The sequence below is a fragment of the Anopheles marshallii genome, chromosome 3 (genome assembly GCF_943734725.1).
Source record: "Anopheles marshallii chromosome 3, idAnoMarsDA_429_01, whole genome shotgun sequence".
Lineage (NCBI taxonomy): Eukaryota > Metazoa > Arthropoda > Insecta > Diptera > Culicidae > Anopheles > Anopheles marshallii.
The window spans coordinates 29,631,585-29,651,235 of record NC_071327.1 but is presented as its reverse complement, the minus strand read 5'-3'; the positions used below and the strand labels follow the sequence as shown (position 1 = coordinate 29,651,235).

Below are 19,651 nucleotides of genomic sequence, written 5' to 3'. Positions count from 1 at the left end.
CAGTAGATGGTGTGTGTGTGTGTGCGCGATTGTGGTGCCAGTTGATGGACCGATATCGATGCCACAGTGAAGATATTGGCATGGTCCGAACCTTTAGACCAGTTACCACCTGCCGGCTACTGACGAGCGACATCGGGGTAACTGTTGGGATCGATCGTTACGGAGCCATCGCGTCTGTCCCCGCAGGGTTGGCGACATGTTTATTGCTACTAAGTCGATCGTACGCTTCTATTGTCAGCGGAACCTAGCTCCGGGGTCTCGCGACGGTAACTGTACATTGTTAATTTTAATATTTTATTTAGCAAACACGTTTCGGTAGTACCATATAACTCCACCTGGGTGTACCATATTTGGACCGAACTGTGTTTGTTTTGTTCGGAAACACCTTGGGTATAATTTGAATGCAGTTCTGAAGCGGGATATGCGCTTATGTTGGCCCGCAGCATTGGGTCGATTGTTCCGTAAACTGGCGCTGTTGATCACATTTGTTTACCTTCGATGGCTTGTGCTACCCTTGTTAGTCGTTATCAGTGGTTGCGTGCGGAAGCGTCCGGACTCTGTTCCGATAATAAACGTTTGATGTAAGACGCTGGTCGTTCGATGGTGGGATCAATGTCACCTGAATGGTACTATGTTGTTGAACTCGTAGATGTTACCCTCTTTCGACGCTCCTGATGCAACCGTTGCTTCCCCAATAAAATGTTCAACGCCAGAATAACGCGAGTTTTAGTTGACAGGTTCCGTTGGAGGGGGCGTTTGTTCGTGACGTGTGTTTACTTTTTCATCGTTCCAGCGTTGGATGTCGAGCTGGATGTAGCAAGGTGTGGGGCATGGTCTATACCCGTACAGCTCTCGTTCCTCCTTCAATGCGTGTACAAAATTTGAATAATCTGTCAGTGGGGAATTAAAATTAGCTGATCACTTGTCGTGTTCTGAGCTGTCCTCCTTCCAATTCCATTCCGTCACATCCAGCCACAGCAGAGATCGTGGCGTTAGAATAATGGGGTAGTGGAAAAAATAAAACCGCTCGCGAGTTAGAATGGAGCCTGCTTGAAGAGTAATCCGATCACGTACCCGGGCCGGCAAAGCAATGCTCGTCTATAACCTATGGTTAGAATTTAAAACATCTCGCCGTGCGTGCCATGCCAGCGTTTTATAGACTGGACCGCTTTTTTGAATGAACGGCTTGGTGTCGTGTTTATTGGGAGGCAATTGTATTTTTTTTTGCTGTTGTTAGATTTCATTTAACTAAGCGAAGGAGTGGGGGGGGGGGGGGGGGTGGGGGGGTAGAAATTGGACGATTTGTTAAACGCCTCAACAGTGCTCATCGGGTGCGTGAGCTCTAAACGTGACCGGAGTTGTTCGGTTCGGTTTGGTTCGTGAGCCAGAGTTGAAGTTTATTTGCAACATAAAACAATTGAATTCAACGAACTTGGTGTTTATCAAATGGTTTGTGTGTGATCTGATAGTACTTTATTAAGATCTCCTGTGATAAATGGCAGTTGTAAATGGGGCGAGAGGTGCAATTTAGAATGAATTAACAGGAGACTTTTATTATATTTGACGTAGACCATATGTCTTTTAACTGAAAATACGTAATTATCATATTGATTTAAAGATCTATTATGAATGTCTTATGCCTGTTTACCTATGTTGGAGCTGAGTTGGTTCAATATACCACTATGTGCTTACGCTATACATAGATGATATAGATTGAGATTGTGGCACTACAGCTTTAAATGAAGTATGAAAATGGAACATATTTTTTAAGAATATGACGAACAATAGCAAATTTTTTTAAAAATAGTACATACAAAACAAGTAAATGAATAAAAAAGAAGCAATGATCAATATCCTCCACTGACTCAATGAAGCAATATTTTTAACATGCTTATTACGATGCAAATATTTTACATTTGCATGAGAACCATCCTTTCATCTATTCCTTCAAAGGTAATGCATAAATCACAATAAGCCATACAAACCCGAGCGTAGAAGTCATTGCTCTTGCAAATTTCATTGCATTATTCTCTTGTTTCTTCTTCCCCTCATCTTGCCCTCAAAACAATTGCCCTGTTTAAAATTCCCTTTATGAAAATATTGATTGACGTGAATGTATTGTATGTAAATGTAGCTAATCGTTGAATTTAGCTTTCTTCCCATTTGTCGACCCATTCGTGCGGGCCTAACGGTTTACGGTTCTACGGTGTGTTTATGCTTTCTTAGAACATTCGATAGGTATCGTGCCAACGAAAAAAATAAAAAGGAAAACTCAAGCCATTCTAAACACGTTGGCCCTGGTCTGCAAATGGGGCGATGAGAATAATCGCCTTTTAAACTGCCGTGCCCTTGTGTGCGATGTGGAATGCTGTGTGTGTGTGTGTGTGTCTGCATTGCTTTTACCACCTTACCACCGTTCCACCGTTTGCAACATCCGCAAGTCACATCTCAAGAGGGATCAATGCGCGAACCATCGTACGCAGTAAAGCTGGCACTAAACAATTAACGAAAGGAAAGAAAAGCGTCCCGAGCGGCAACGGGCGGCAACTGCTCTATTGCGGGTGTTGCATTCCTGGTGCTCCGTTTGTTCTCAAACCCCATGTAAGACGAGCGATCGCGCACTGTACTGTGGAGAATGGAGAGCACCGATGAATAGAACCATTTTGCTAAGGTACACTGCTAAAGGGGTGATTTGTCTACTTCTTTTACATGTTTATGTTGTACCGTTTAAGACCTCTCGAGTTTCTGGACACCCGCGCGTGGGGTTTGCCTCTTCATCATGCAGAAGAGATGCTGATCGATGATGGATAACTGTTACGACGAGACAGGATAGCCCTTTCCAGGCTATAAACAGAGCTCTAGTAGTTGGGGTTGGTATAGTGAGCGAAATTTTCGGGACATCTTCGGAACTTGCGGAATTCTAGGGCAAAGAGGTGCAGAACCTTGTTTCCAGAGACCATATGAGAAGCAGAATAGTTTACCACCCCAGCATCCACCCAAGGCTCGTTGCCGTACAGTCTACAATTTCATCGAAACAAACCATCACCTGTAGGCATTGGTGGAGTTGGTGGCCTATGGTGGCTCGGTGCTCTCGGTACTTATGCTGTCGAAAGATTGGAATGTCCGCACCGTGGAAACGATCGCGCAGTTGCACGGCGCACTGTTTTGAGACGCTACGGAGCAAAATTACCGTACCCATTGGGCGCGTGATGGGTTCTCAATGTCTCAAGTGCCGGCAGCGGTATCCAATAGGTGCAATAGGACCGATCCACAAAGCTGCTGAGGCAAACCCACCCGAATGGCGCATATCTTCCGGACGATTAGAGGATCACGTCCGTCAGTGGTTTTGGCTTTGGTGCGCAAAATTTTCGTAACGGCACTTCGCCGAGAAAGAATTAAAAGTGGTTTATGCCGACAGGGGGTCCCGTGGAGTGCTGGAGGTACCCGATGAGTGATAGCGCCTAATGATATAACACCGTACGGTTCCTCCGGCGAACAGGCGGCCACTGAGAAGGAGAGGAGCTGAAGGGCTATTAGCGTGTCGTGTACCTTCTGGAAACACTCTGGAAGTTGGCACGATTTCTGGATACCGAAAAAAGGGGGGAAACACATTGAAGAAATAAAAGAATTCCTTTCGTCGGCAGAATCGTTTGTATGGGATTCGTGTTTAGCTGAAACATGTGGCGAGCTTCAAGTACGATGTCGGTCTGTCGGTTTTTTTTTGGTGTGTGGTTGAGCAAATGCTTCAGGACATGATGATGGGGAGCGAACCCCGCAGGAGGGATGGATTGTCGCGTCACGTGTGTAGGTCAGGTCTTTTAAAAGAGCAATTTCAATCGCTACAAATCGTGAGCATTAAATTCCTTCCGGCCGTGTTTTGGAGCGATTTTCGTTTCCTTTGCTTCCAGCCTCACCCAAGGAAAGTCCATCCTCACTGTCAAGGCTGTGGATTATTTAGATTGATTTCGATTGAATCGTTGTAGCAGAGGTTGCCTGTAGTACTTACAGCAAGCGTGTACCGGGCAGTTCCGGGAATGGGGAGCAAAACATCCAAAACAACTCCACAGCTGTTCCGGAGAGTAATTAATAGATCGAGATCAAAGTCGTGGCCCTTGTTGTTGCACGTTGCTTCCGCGGACATCAGCGGACAGCAGCCTTCACAGAAAACCCCTAGCACCTGGCCACTGGTGCACTGGTAGAAGAAGAATGTTTACCAAAAGTGGCAGCCCTGCTGGACGCTTAATTGCTGATGGAAAAGGTTGGAATTTGTCGCAAATGTCGTGTCGGACCGGGGCGCCCTTTCGGCAAGGTAATTGGCAATTGGTTCCGCGAAGCACCGTTTCCTAGCGCGAATGGTAGGTTGTTTTTGTTGTTGCGTTCGGTTCGTATGCTGCTGCAAAGTAGTTCAGCGTGGAACCGTCTGAGGTGACATGTTTGCTTTAATTAGCCCTTACTGATTGTGAATGCAATTAGACACTAACGTGTTCGAAGATTTGGAACTTGGACAAATGTACTTGGTAAACAAATTCGACTTGTTAGTACGGGTAGTTGCTTCCATTGCAGAAGCAATTGACAAAATCCATAAACATAAATAAGATGCAAAGTTTTTCGAAATCACATTCATGTTTCGCATAACGTGGAAAAAGTGTCAATTGAATTATAGACCACGCAGAGCGTTTAATATGAGAGTTGTTTTTGGAAATGGCTCGTAATGAGAAAACGTGTTTCCGGCTACTGCAGGAATGGAATTTCGTTTGATTCTGACTAACTTGGCACTTCTTTCGAATGTATTTTCGTTTTGAACTAACGGTTATTAAATTTTGATTCTTAAAACACGTGACGGTTGGACTGGGATTCGATTTTTCATTTGAATTTAATTCTATTCGATTAAAATACTGGTTTACTTAAGAAAACTGTTTGAACAAAAAGATACTTTTTAACACTATTTAAACTCATTAAAATCGAAAAATAGTGTAATAAAAAAGTACAAAAATGTTATAACTAATTGCTTATTCTAATATTTCCAACATGTATCAAAATGTGACTCAATATAGTTGATAAAAATAGGACTTTTTTACTTACAACCAGTGCTCCATTCCATGTAACATCCCATTAATTCTGGCAAAGCTTCGGCTTCATGAATCTGGCAAGTATTCAGCGTGAAAAGCAAACATTCTATCTCCCTTTCAATGACCGACTTAAGCGTTTGAAGCCTTTTCATTATGACTTTCTCCCATTAGGTACGGAGAATTTCCTTCACCACCAATCATTTGCGCTGTTTGCGAAGTGGCAGCTCCGGCATCCGATGATGCGATCGGATGCGACGTTGCACGATAACGATAAATATGCATAACCTACCGGTCACTGATTCCGATTCCCCGTGCACCGGGCTGATGATTGGTTGCAGTTGCAGCGCGCGTACGGTGGTCTGCTCCAGATAACAGTGCGCGGTACTTTCACCTGCAACAAGGAAAGGTGCAATGAATGGTGCCACACCTCTCATCAGGAAGCCGTTGCACCGCGATGGTGGTTTGTTTTTATTGATCCCGGACACGGTGGCGCTTTAATTGCACCGCGCTGGCAATTAGACACTTGTCCGGTGGAACAATTGCCACTCTTATACCTGATAACAGCCATTCCCGGTCGGGCTGGATTCTCGGATTCAGTAATGATGAGGATCTTAAATCAGACAAATCAGCCTCGAACGGCAGCCAAACTTTGGCGATTAAGCATTAGTACGCTAGTTTGCAAAAGCTCAGAAATTATTTATGACACTCGTTATTCATTACCTCCTCGGCGGGGTTAGCCGGGACAAGTTATCCCGCTGCAACTCTCATTGATATTCACGCAGCAAAATGAAGGGAACCAGAATGAATATTTATGTTATTCATATTCGTGCGGTGCAGATTTCGGCTGCACCGGACCTATCGGCATCGGCACAATCATAAATGGACGGTAGTACATATTTTGGTGCTGGAAGATTCCTCCAGAAATGGGTTCTAGCGTTCGAGTTGGACTTTGCTGGAACTGTCCATCAACAGCAATGGTCCGAAGAGTGATGCAGTGTATGCGCTGCCGTAGAGTGAGCGATGATGATGACCCGTTCCGGTATGCTCGGCACGTACCATCGAAACCGGTGATGGTGGATGGAAAAAAAAACGATAAGTCCGCAGTACTACGAGATCGTTAGAGGTGCTTCCACAGGCAACAAATAAGGGCGTAGTATATTTACCGCGCACCACAAGGGTACGGTGGGTGACCACATCAACCAGTACGTTACCGTCGATGTTCAATTAATTGGTGGCTTAGTGGGGAATGATTTAGAACAGCAATGGCAGTAACTGTCCTGTACGATTGCCGGCATTTGGTTGTGATGTCGGCTGATGGTAATGACATTTCTAATTACTAATTATCATATCAACACGGCCGAGAATGGGTATTATGTAAAGGATAAAGTTTCAACGGGTAATCGTCACCGACAAAACATTTCACACGAGCCGTGGAACTTTTCGAACATTTTGCCTCCCTCCGGTGGCAATTGCAAGTGAACCATACCGAATACTTATGGCAAATGGAGGATGATGTGGAGTGGATCGTTATGGAAGCGTTAAGGTGAAGGAAGAACTTAAAGTTTCCAATCAAAGTGGGTGGGTCGTGCTATAGGTTGAGTGGGTTAGGATGTCGGGAAGGGACTGTTCGATGGTTGAGATTTCCCCTGAATGGAGGGCAATATTGAGAGGGACAAATATTTCTACCCAAGTGAAGATGGAAGACCTCTTGATAAGGAATTTTAACAAGCGGCAGATCTTTAACGTACGATATGTAACGGCGAAGATGACGCTCGCGGTATTAATCCTATTAACAACTTATTCGCTCATAGTCTTCCGGTGACTGTCCGGAGGGTAATTAAGCAAACGGAAAAGTTCCAGCCGCGCAAAAGTATCCGCTCCTCAGCAAACCACTCGAATGGACCCGTGTTTCGTGTAAATGATCATGCTAACTACGCCAGTAACTCTGACTGGAAATGATGTAGTAATGGCGTGGTAATGAGGTGGTTTTTCCTCGGGACGATAAAGTTAGTATCGAAGTGTGACTATTGTTAGTGCGACCACGCAATATGGTCCAGAATTTGCCCACGGCACTGTTTGGAAGCTGTCGTTGTGCAAGTCGTGTCCATCGGAGTTTGGGAGATGGGAAACTCCATTTGCTAAAAACCCATTTCGATCATTCCGATCCCGTCACAGTGCGCTGCCTGTCAGTCGCAGTTTGATATTCAAAATGTGCGGCAATGGTTCGGCTTGCGTCCCATGGCAGGAGATTGTTTTGACAGTTAATAGTAAAAGTTCCAACCAACTCCGAACAGAAGGAGGCAAAGTTGGAGGTTTACGGTTAGAATTCGGACTCCTGTAACTTTCATTTTTTTATAACACTCAAACAATATGTGTTTGGTATCTTGCTCAAATTTGTGACTCAGCCTGTTTGTTGTTAGGAAAATGTGATGCATAATGCGTGAATAAAGACTGATGGCGTAATGGTTAATCACTCAATACAACTTTGTGCTTACCGTCTACGGAATCGATAAGACTTAAACGGGGTTCGGTTTGTTTATTTTTTCGTGCGTTCATTGGCAAATGTTTTCGTTTCCCTTTGTTAGCTTTACGATGTAGTTACAACGCCACTAGAGCCACATAAAGTGTCATTAATCGATTCGTAGTATACGGCAAACGATTAAGTACGCCTGTTCCGTAAATGGCACACGAGAACATTGTCGCCATCGATGGTGTCGGTGGAAGGTATCGTTGGACAGGAAATGCACCACAAACTGCATACGACAACAGCAACGTGAAACTAACAACATCCGTACGTTCCGTTCGTGACGGAGGAATTCTGTACTCCGGGGCCACCGTTTGACTGTTGATGATGGAAACCTCTGAGCTACTGAGCTACCAGCAGCTAAATGGCACGGAGGGTTCCCCTAAAGGGACAAAGGTTCGCATTTGTACGCAGCTGCATAATGTAGCTGCAAGTGGTGACTATTATTCCGGTCCTGCTACCGCCAACATCAGCAAACTGTGAGTCATACAGTGCTTCACCGATACATGAACGTCTTTTCCCATTGCACCAGCACTTGCCAATTCCAATTGTTCGCGGTTGGGTGAGGTAAGGTCCAGAGTCTAGAGAGTGTGTGGAGAATGTGCTCACATTCCACCACCGGTTGCTGCTGTTCCGGAGTGTAAAAGGGGGGGCCCGTTTTGAAATGCTTTTATTTCCTACGAAGAATGCAACAACACCCCCCCCCCCCCCCCCCCCCCGTGCTCGGTTTCACGCAGGAACGCGTCTTGCTAAAGATTTCCAACCCAAAAGAGGCGAAATCGGATCGAATGTCGAGCGGAAAATGCTTTGAAATTCCACACTTGTTGGGAGTTGGGTAAGAATTCTCACCCACCAACATGTTCTAAAGCTGTGGTAGGAGGAGAGCTATTCCATCACCATCTCCAGAAGCCGTCTAACTCGTTGACATACGGTGCGCATCGGTTGCTGATGGAGCGTGGAATCGATTGCCTGCCGTATGATCTCGGCTAACTTCACTTTCGCTTCGAGGAATGCCTGCAGACATAGACACTGTTGTAAGTGCCGAACGAGTGCTCCATCGGTAGAAATGAAGCAGAACATGGTAGATAATTCCATTCTGGCACAGTACGTTGCCCAAGGGGGCGTTCGATGTTGTCGCAAAAGGTGAGCTATGGTGTGGGGATGATGCGTAGCTTATTGGGATCATTTGTGGAGCTGGTGGAGCGTTAAGGTGGTGCAGGAAATTGGTGATTTGCAACTTCGCACATGAGTTGAAAGTATTCGTGAAACGCCACACATGCGGAATGGGGGTACAGAAACGGATGTTAGGGAAGGACGTGTTATGTTCAATGCAACTAAGTATAATATTCAAGGGTATATGAAAGTGGGTAGTGAATTCAAGCCATTACATAGTCTTCTTGTGAATAATAAGTTTAAAACCTAAGGCTATCTAGCTTGTTACAATATTTTCTCATTAAATCTTAGTCAGTTTGGAATACGCAACACCGTTATATCTTATCACATGGTTTGTTCCGTACATCTGATGTTTTTAAATTGTTCAATGATCTTAGTAAATATAGGAATTTATGTAGTGAAAACCTTTTAGGAACTTCTCATAATAAGTAACCATAAAACTAATTATCAGATAGTCTAGTTATTGAAGACTTAAGCTGTTTTAGTCTTATACTTTTAAATTTCAGACATAGCATCTTATGTAGATTGCATAACAAGAAGATATCTTTACTGCGAGTACATATAGATTCACCAGGCTTGAATTTTGAAAATGATCTTCATATCATGGGATTTGTATTTTAGGCAAATAGGATTTGTTTTACATATTGGTGATCCATGTGCTCGATTTTGGCAATAATAAGAAGCATGTCTAATACCATCTAACAATAAATAACATTTAACTTTTTAAAGAAAGTTTTAGTTTTTTTGTTATCAAAGTAAAAGATGATTTATATATTCTCACGTTTACCAATAAAAATAGATATTATTATAATTAAGTATTATAATTAATAACATTAACCCACTTTTTTATAAACATTTCAATGATACAACTAATGCTCCAGGATTAGTATTAAAAATAAATTGAATGGTAATACAAAAATAAAACGGACAAATTATGTCACCAATAGCGATCGATCCGAATTTCTCGGTACATCTGCTTTCTGCTCTGAAAATCATTGCAAAATTAACCGTGTCACATTAATCACCCTCCCAACTCTTGGCCAAACTAACACAAATCTGCACTGCTGTATTTTGCAAACTGTGAAAACAAGATCGAAATTGAGGAAGAAAACAGAACAGCTCAGCTGCTGTACTTCTTGCCTCGATCCGTACCGTTGTTGCTGACTTGCTGGCTTCACTTCCGCTTCGCATCTGATCGTTAACGCTCACCTGGCTCCGTTCCCGCAAACTTTGAGGATGGAAAAGTCGTTAGCTAGAGCGCCACCCCTTCTTACCTTTGTGGCGAAAATGAACCAATTCCGACCTGAGGGTAGCGGATGGTAAAAGAGGAAACAAGTAAATCGAAGCGAGATGGAAAAACTGAAATCATGCCGCACTAACGCACCGGGATTAATATCGAGAGTTTCGTAGACTCACACACATGGAAAAAAATTCTTGCGTCCCTATTGCTTTCCATGGGTTTTGCTTTGTGTCCCTTGCGTAATTAAATCGCGGCTGCTTCGAGACCCTACAGCGCACAGGGACCCCGTGTTTGATCGTTTTCGTGCTTTGCGCAAACGAAAGGGAAACACACGCTACAAAAGCACATACACAAGCGCACATTGTCCTGCAGGGCTGTATGGACGCATTTCGTGCTGCATCCTTGGCGTTGGTATGCACGGCAAGGGTGGAAACAGAGGGATGGATGCAACATCTGCTCGACTGCCATGACCGTTGAGAAGCGTCGCACAGCTTGCCTTGTGATTCGGGACGCGCGTCCTTCGCCGATGTTTGGTCCTTTGGCTAACGCGAAACGATCGGCAATACTTTCCATCCGGCTGGCGTACCCGGTGGGAGAAAACATTGTGGTATATGGTGTCTATGCAAACGTTAGTTTACATTTTCCTCCGGTCGATTGCGGAAGGATAGTGTTGCAGTGTCGTGAGCAAACGGTTAGTTAAAGGTTAAAGGAGGCATTATTTAATCGAATGGTCGTGATAGGCGAGGAGGTGTCGCTGGTGTAAATTATTGCAACATTTATACACCCAACCGGGTCCAGCAAATGTTGCTGTGGAATGCAGGAAAGGATTCAGTAACGAGGTTAAATTATTCGCCATGAAGGATATCCTTTCCCTCAAGCAGAGATCCGCCAGCAAACCAGGACGTCTTGTAACGTGATGTCAAATGTGGCATATTTATCGTCCCCGAAAAAGATAAACCACTGCGACTCACAAGAGCTCGGAATGAGGTTTAAAATTTAATTACAAAAAAATTGGTGCTTGTTTGGGCGAATGTTCCCAGAAACCAACCAGGAAATGCAAATTCGCACCCGTAGTCCCGGGGAACATTCCCACCGAAAAGGCGGAACTTACCCAACGAGCTGATTGCATCTCAACGGAATCTGTCGTTGTCGTCGTTGTCGGTTGTTTCTGATAAATTATTTCACCATTGCGAACGACCAGTGGAAACGGCAAGAAACGAGTTCGTTTGTACTAGTGGACCCCCCCGAGAGGGCGCGCTGTACACACAGCCACAGACTCCCGCGAGTGAATCTCGCGAAGTGTAACGCAAACACTGGCGCACACAATGGCTGTGCTGATGGTTCGGTTTGAAGCATTTCCCGTTCAGCAAGCGGAAGTGTTTGACAGCTAATGTTTGTCCGATCGAAGTGTTCCGGTTCTAGAATCGGTGCTTGTGCGGAGGCGTTGATATGTTTGTGTTTCGACTACACCGAGGGATTAAGGTTTTGATATTTACAACCCCCTTATCCCGGGGAGCTTATGCCGGTGGGCCAAAGGAGTGAAATTAAATTAATCTTGCTCGGGTACTGGCTAGAAAACCGAGAGTTAGTTGTTGAAATTATTGACAAGATAAGGAGCATTTTGTGCACGGTGACCCAAGCATTGAGTGGTGCTTTAAAATGTTAATTATTCCTCCTCAAAAAAATAATGCAATCCTCCCAATATGGTAGAACGTTTCTAATCGTTATCATTCTGTTATTGTTTCGTTGCAGATGTCACGTTCCAACTTTGCGCGCTCACAGAGCAAAGTTTGGTTTGGCAATGAACCGGACTGTGGACAGTACGGGGGGTTCCGGCCCTATGGCTATCAGTTTCACAGTGGACCAATGTCACGACCATCCTACCCTGCGTTCGACGATCTCGAAGAGGAGGACGAGCTGATCGAAGAGCAGGCAACGAATGCGAAAAGCGCCACCGGTGCCACCAGCTGGGCTGAAACAAACCGCCAGGGAAGCCCAGCCAGTCACAAAAGTCAAGTAAGCGTACGGGAGTGTGGGAGTGTGCTAGTCTTGTTTTGTTTTGTTTATTTATATCATTTGTTTGTTTTGGTTCTCCCAAACAGGACTCGGGGTTTTCGGACACGGAAACGTCCCTTAATGCGGGCCGTGGTAGCCTGGCGAAACGGGGCAACATAAACGATAGCCAGTCGTCTTCCGCCGATAAGCTTACACCAAAGAGAAGCGTCAATGAGGAACTGTTTGCACGGTCACCTTCGCTCAACAGTAGCGCACCAACACCACCGACAGTCATCCGGAGGCCCGCACCGGTACCGGTATGTGAGGTCGATGGAACGGTTGCGGCAGGAAGGCGTTTATCTTATGGTGAATCGACCGATCCGCATGGATCGGAAAGTCCTCGGAGTGTGTCACTAAAGCGGGGACGTGTTATAACGAAAAACAGCCGTGTGAAGCGTAATCTCAGTGAGCAGTTGAGCAGTTCTAACGAGGAGATGATCTCATTGGACAGCAGTGAGCTGTCGAATATTCTTAATCGAACGATACACGACAAAGAGGTGGAAGCGGCGTCCAATTCGGATGCAAACAATAACACTGTGAAGGGCGAACCTGTAGAGCTTCCAACGTATTCCGAACTCTATCCGACCCGTGGTACCTCGACACCCATCCGTGGACAGGCAAAGCTGTATCGATCGTTACCCCTGTCGCCGGGACATAGGGCACCACCCGTACGACCGATCGCAGCACCATCGGGGACGGATAATTTCTACGACGAACCGAGCAACAACACCTCCAGCACCGTGAGCGATCATGCGCTATACTACACGATCTACGACAATCCGCTGCTGAACGGTCATCAACCGGCGGTACAGGGTTGGCTCGATGGATTGCGGTTTTCGTGCCAAAGTGAGGTGATGTCGATACTACAGACCAAATCGATAGCGACCGAAGCGGGACGATCACTAAAGCTAACCTCCACAGTGGCGGTAAAGATACTGCGCCATCTGCAGGGTAAAGTGGCAACTCTGCAGGGAACGTTCGAGCGAGTGGAGAAACTGTTTGCCGCTATCAGGAAGTACCAAACGCAACAGGATAAGGATGGTGAATATGAAGAGGACGAAGAGGACGAGAAGGAGATCTACCAGAAGGTGGCTCCGTTCGTGCATGGACTCGCGACCGACATCGATGCGTTCTTGCGCAAACAGCAAGGTACGGATTACTTCGGGCGTGAGTCTTCCGAACGTGAAGATCGCAGGAAATTTGCGGAGAATGCACGGGCGTTGGCGGATATGTTGGGAGATTTGCGAGCAGCTACGTCCAGTACTGATACGTTCGACTACCGGTCCGTAGAAGAGGAGATTCAGATCGTGAAACGATACTTCCTCATTACGGTGCGACTGATCTTCAAACACCTGGTGCGAGTAATCGTCGACGCTGTTGAAGGCGCCCGGTGTGAGCTGATCCTACGCTCCAATCTCAGCTACGTGGCCAGTCTCTCCAATTTGGACTACGGTGGGTTAGCCTCGCTGAACGATGCGTTTATAGCGAACGGTACTGTCCGTGTGTTGCTGCTGGTGTGCGTCGAATCGAAGCTTTCGTCCGTACGAGCCCTGGCCCTTCGGGCACTGGCGACCGTCTGCTCCACGACGGAAACCATACGCCAGCTTGAACGAGCCGACGGTCTGGAGGTGCTGCGGGACATCCTAGCAGCGGGTGATACGGACCGGACCGAACCGGAGCTTCGGGAGGCAGTCTCGGTGTTGACGCAGATTAGCGCTCCTTGGCACGGCGAAGAGCATCGGCTCGAGGGTCTGAAGCAGTTCGTCCATGCCATCGTCGAAGCAATTACCGGTAAGGGGGGCATCTTCGGGCATTTGCACATTGTGTAAGGTTGATTTAGGTATTGTTATTTGGCGCGTGACAGTAACATTATTTTGCGAAATGCGAATAATGTTGGGGCCACGAATGAAATTGTTGTGCATGTGACATTGACACTGTTGACACCTGTTGAATGGCTAGCAATCTATGCTGCGTAGCAAAAATATTTGTTCAATTCTTGGAATTAGCCCGGCTGTAGTTTTCTATATGCAATACAAATTCCTGCCATGCGGAATGTTTCTTCTCCTGGTAGTGTTTGTTTTTGGAATGATGTCCCAACATTTTGGGAGATAAATTTGGATATAGCAACGCCGGGAATAAAATTGAATTCAAAATGTAGAAGAAGATATATTAACCTCGAAATTGGAAGTACCCCTCGGGGACAGATTAAACTTACCTGCGGTTACAAGCAATGTCCGACCAAACAACAACCACAATCGTTACGTACGCTGCCGTTGGCAAGCTGTGATGTGATTTAGGTGGAAAGTTTCACCATTACCGTGGCCATTTGCATTTCATTTCGGTTGTTGCTGAAAAGTGCCTAATAAAATCGTCTGGCACAAGAAGTATGGCGGCGTGTAGTTATTCCGTTCCGCGATGCAACACAACCACGTGCACAAGGTCGGTGTAATGAAGACCGACACAATAAGGTTTGCTGATGTAGCAGCTAAAAGCGAAACTAAGCTGTGTAGATCCTTTTTTGCGCTTTCTTTAGCTGACGATACCCTTCGTCAATTCGTAATTAGAATAATTAGCGTTAGCGCTAGTGCAACGAAGGGCAGTAAGTAATTGGTGGATAAAAGTTCGCTTAACAAGATGCTAGCACTCGTACGCTTCGGTCAGCAAATTGCTTCTGGCCGGTTTTATCCACTGCTGATGTGGCGGGAAGTGTAAGTGAAACGAACGTCGTATTAATTTTCTGTTTTATTTCTTTTGCTCCATCCGCCCCTATGTCATCGGTCTCAACTGGGAAACACAAAAAAAAAAAAACCGATGAAACTTCCTTTGCTGGAAAATTGAATGGAAACTCCCTTTTGCCTACCAACCCGATCTGCCGGTGCAGAGATCATCGAGAAGACAAACTGCTGCCAAACGTTGCTGCTCTGCTCGGCCAGCCTGAACAACATGACGCGCATTGAACCGACGGCCGTGTACTCGGTGATGTCACAGGATGCGGTCGATAAGCTGAGAATAGCCACCGAACAGCGTGGTCCCGGTGCATCCATCTTTCTCTACGTAAGTATCGCTGCAAAATGCAAGTAAAATGCAGTAAACAGCTTCATCTTTTATCGCTGCCAGTGGAAAGCGTTTAGTGGCAGTCTAGTTTATCATCATCAGCATGATCATCATTCTTTTACGGTGGTGTAACGAGATGCGCTACATCGTATGCTGTTAAATGCAATAAAGGGTAAACGATGCGTAACATACGTCACGGGACGTCACATAGGACGCACTGTACGTGGCAGGACTCATAAAAGGCCTCCACCGAGTAAGATCCACCAGGCGTTGCTCCAGTTAGCTGCCCGGTTTGAGCTTTGTTCGGGCTGATTGAACCAATCAATCGATGCGGTGAGGCCGTAGTTTTATTTTTTTTCCCTCCCGCGCCGTGCAATTTATGGCGCTTACGAAACATCGAATGTGTGAAATATTACCCGAGAGCAGCTAAAGGACACATATTGATGGATTACCGATGGGCGTTTCACTAGTCGCAAGGTGTTATCCGATGGCGGTTCACGAATCGGTTCCGATACTGGCACACCACCGAACACACCGAAAAAGGATACATATTGGCGTGAATTGATTCGTTTTTGATGAGATGACATTAATCCGTTCGTGGGAGGATTCGTTTTGTGACACTCCGGTCCGGAATGCAGGAAATGATAGCTAATTGGGTACCGTTTTTCTTTCTACTTGCTACGCGCAGGAACAATTTACGTCGACGCTGTACAACATGTCAGCTAACTGGAAGTGCCATCATCATCTAGCCAACCGGTCCCTGCTCGCCTTCCTCGTAACGGTGCTCAGTCAAAAGTTCCACGAACGGCTGCCGAGCGGCGTGGAGTCGGAGGCACAGCGCAAGACGATACGGAACATTCTTCACGTGCTGTCGCGGTTACTGTCCGGCGGAAGCCTATCGTCTGGCGCATCACTCGAACTGATCGAAACAACGGTTGGGCCGGCGTTGGCACGTATCGAACGTACGCTGGATGGGAACAGTGAACATTATCAGGACATCTCGTACGTCAGCCGACGGTGTAGCGAAAATCTTACCACGCGGCCACCGCAACACCCGAAGGAAGGCGGTGTTGCTGCCGACGGTGGATCGGGCACCGCACTAGCCGCACCACACATTACCCGGCTCACCATCCACCGGGATCCGGTTAATGGACCGGTGATGGTGTTGGACAAAAACCGACAGGAGAGTTACGTCTGAGGCGGAATTGAATTATTACGTCAGAGGCCGTGTCCGTGTAGAACCGAGCTTACGGGGAGGGAAGGAACGAAAGAAACCAAGAAATGCTTGTGCCATATAGCGAATGAATGTTTTGCCGAAACAATCGAAACAGAACGATTCCTACGAAGTGCCTTCAAGAGGCCATTACAGGGGAAGTGGGTGGTAGGGGTACAGAGCGGGAAGTGTTCCAGAAACACTAAAGGACATCGCGTGTCCGTAGATGACGGTCGCGAATTCCGTATTTTTATCTGTATGTATGTATAGTCTGTTTGTGTGTACCACACGTCGTGAAACCAGAGGATCTAATATATTCGAACGGCTCTATGCTTTGTAATTTATCTCCCAATTCTGTAGCTCGTAAGGCATCAAACTACCCCAAAAGAGTATGTGTAATGTACATATGAGGGAGAAAGTGAACGAAAAAGAAACGAATATACCATCAACATACGATGAACTGAACGAACAAAACGGAGCAGAAAAAATTGTGTGTCACCATTCGAAATCTCCTGCTCGCTGGTGCAGCTTCCACGGTATGCAGGACAGTTTAATCTAGAACAAATTGAAAGCGAATGCTAAGAGATCAGATCAAGAATTCCAATTTCCAGTGAACATCTTGCACGCATACGTCTGGTTGAGATATTCATGAGGGATCTGATCAAAAACACAAACGGTCAAATGTTGGAAGTATCCGGGTGTATCTGTGTGTGTGTGTGTGTTTATCGAACATATTTTTAGTATATAATGCTATGGAATTGACAATGTTTTGCTGGTACTGGTAGAGCATCATTTTTGAGGATGTTTCTCTGAACCGAACCGAGCCAGCCAAGGGAATTAACATTTTGACCGGATATGTTTGCAATATGTTACGAAACTGTTTCGGTGCGTGTGAGCGGGTAGTTTCCGAATAAAAAAAGAAGTCTTGAAGTTTCGTTTCGGTTCACCACGCCACTGAGGGAGGTTTTTGGCATGGCTTTATCTTAATGCGGTTAGTTGTGGAACTGATATCATCGAGACCTTCAGTTTATGATTGTTAGACAATTTTAAGCTGTGCGGCTCGTCCAGGGAAACTATGGTTCGGTTCTATGTTCCGAAATTGAATTATGTCAGGCATGTGTGCACAGATAACATAGAACCGAAAACCATCCCTTTGTGAGGTGGACACTGGACCAATGTTTTTTCCCTAGACCGCTCTAGTTGCTCGGTGAATCTTTTCGATAGCGAGCAAATCAAAGCGAACATTCTCAAGAGTTCCGATATCCGACAGCTGTCATTGCTTCCTTTCGTCTACCGGCGGGTCGTCTTTAGATTCCGCTTTGGACAACAAGAAAAAAAACCTTCCGCCTTTGAGTGGGAATAATTCTTCGAACGAAAGCCAATCAGCACTCGAATAACAAAACCATATTGCTGGGACCATATTTTATGGGGGGTGTTTCGGAGGATCCGGTGTTAGGGCAGGGTTGGTCACTGAGTATGTCTCGAATAGCTTTATGAGCGTTTTGTTAGCCGATGTTGTTTTGGTTAGTCAAATTTCTATACCTTCTGAATGCTGGCCATTTCCATTGTGATGGCAATAAGCACACTGCTCGGTACGTCTTGGCAGCGCAAGCCCGTTCATGTTGAAAGCGAAAGAAAAATAAAAAAAAAAGAAAAAAAATAGAAAAATCATAAAGCATCTAGCACTGTACCTCTCTTTTCGGGGGATGTACCGAACGATCTAAGAAGTTATTAGTTTTATCCATATGATGATGAAGTGCATGACATCGTTTATTATGGTCCCACATTGGAACCCCAAATGAAATATTGCTTAGTGCGGTTTCAAAGAGCAATTTATGAGATATCACAACATGTTGGTGTTTTTAGTAAAACTGTAAGTGCATCACATCTAAACCATACACTCCACACAACGGAAGAGTAAGGATAATAATCGGGGTAAGAGTTTGCTTTGTGGAAGAGCTTGTTTTCCATACACGCGTGCAAGCACACAAGGGTTGTGTAATGCGTATTGCATGCATTTAGGCGCAACTGTCAGAGTAGCGTGAAAATGGTTCTTTTCGGGGTGTTGAAAATAATTCGTTACAAACGGTGTGTCTACAGTGGTATTTTATTTATTCTGTAAATGAGATCTTATCTAAGCATCTAGTTCATGAAGCAAAGTAAAAACATTGTTGAATCCTTGATACAACACATACCAGCAATTTGTGAGAAACTGAATTCTTTTAACAAAGCCGATTGTTATGACAGCATAACCTACATTGAATTAGTCTTTGTTCGACTAAATCACATGGAATTACGCAGGCGTTTGCGACGTATTGAGTACAAATATGACTATGACCTTCGGGAAAATATACTGAAGTTATGCTCTTTTCCTTCCTATAGCGCGAACAATAGAAATTCAGCACTGAACTCGATTGGAATTAATGAGTACGAAAAGTAACAAAATGTGCACCAACACACCAGTGAAGTATGCATGTTTCCAGGAAATCGTTACCCTGTCACCTAACGAATTCTCCGAAAAGAATGTCGGCATTCTTTGTAATTAATTTGGAACTTTCGTTAATGGAGGCGCTCGGAGCACTTTCTTTTCTCTCGGTTTTCTTTCGTCTAATCGTACAAAGACATCAGCTTAAACTAATTTGCCGGGCACAATTGGGAAAATTATTACGTCAAAATTGGGCAAAAGGTGACACTGCTGCACACCCGATTCGCCACCCGATAAGTTTGTCGATTACGTTGATTGTAATTGATTTTACGTCTCGGAGAACCTTACAAAGGGTGACCAATGCCCCGCCAGTTAAACGTTTTACCGCCCGTAAAGTTGGACAATTCTTAAGAATAATTTCCTTTTTTTTCTATTCCATCCTGCTGTGACCCGAGTCAAACTAGTCCTTGAATGTTTGTGTCGCATCGATCGTACCGGATTTCATTTACACCACACCACACCAGGTACGAGTGGCTGAACGTAAGTAACAAAGTTAAATCTGGACCGGTTGCGGCAAGTAGCTTTTCGTGTAATGTGAGCATCGAAACGAGTAAAGTTCGCTCCTTAAAACTCCTTTTTCCCACCTTTCGTACCGCAGTCGACCGGTGTTGTTTGTCCGTTTTTTTTTTTTTGCAGAGCGGACATGTCTCGTAAGGAATTGAGGTGAGTAATTGAGAGATTAAGGGTACCTTTTTCGTACTTGAATGTGCTGTAGGTGTGCCGGGTAGGAAACTTTAAAGGTAGTAGGATTATCAAAAAGGAGAAAAAAAACGTACGGAATGAAATTAATTTAAAACTAGCCAAAAAACTTGTTCACTATCCGTTGGGTGTCATTTGG

The 19,651-nt window shown here is 45.2% G+C and overlaps 1 protein-coding gene across 1 annotated transcript; it reads left to right on the top strand.

Annotated features, from left to right (window-relative positions):
* The first annotated feature begins 11,758 nt into the window (after positions 1–11,758).
* On the top strand, positions 11,759–16,313 carry LOC128713436 (uncharacterized). The gene is made up of 4 exons (XM_053808296.1): positions 11,759–12,022; positions 12,109–13,852; positions 14,943–15,115; positions 15,804–16,313. The coding sequence occupies exons 1-4, from the start codon at positions 11,759–11,761 to the stop codon at positions 16,311–16,313; spliced, it is 2,691 nt and encodes an 896-aa protein (XP_053664271.1).
* The last annotated feature ends 3,338 nt before the right edge of the window (positions 16,314–19,651 follow it).

Coding starts and splice junctions, on each gene's coding strand:
- LOC128713436 (XM_053808296.1), top strand. CDS start 11,759: ATGTCACGTTCCAACTTTGCGCGCTCACAGAGCAAAGTTTGGTTTGGC. Junction 13,853..14,942: donor CATCGTCGAAGCAATTACCG/GTAAGGGGGGCA, acceptor CTGCCGGTGCAG/AGATCATCGAGAAGACAAAC. Junction 15,116..15,803: donor GTGCATCCATCTTTCTCTAC/GTAAGTATCGCT, acceptor TGCTACGCGCAG/GAACAATTTACGTCGACGCT.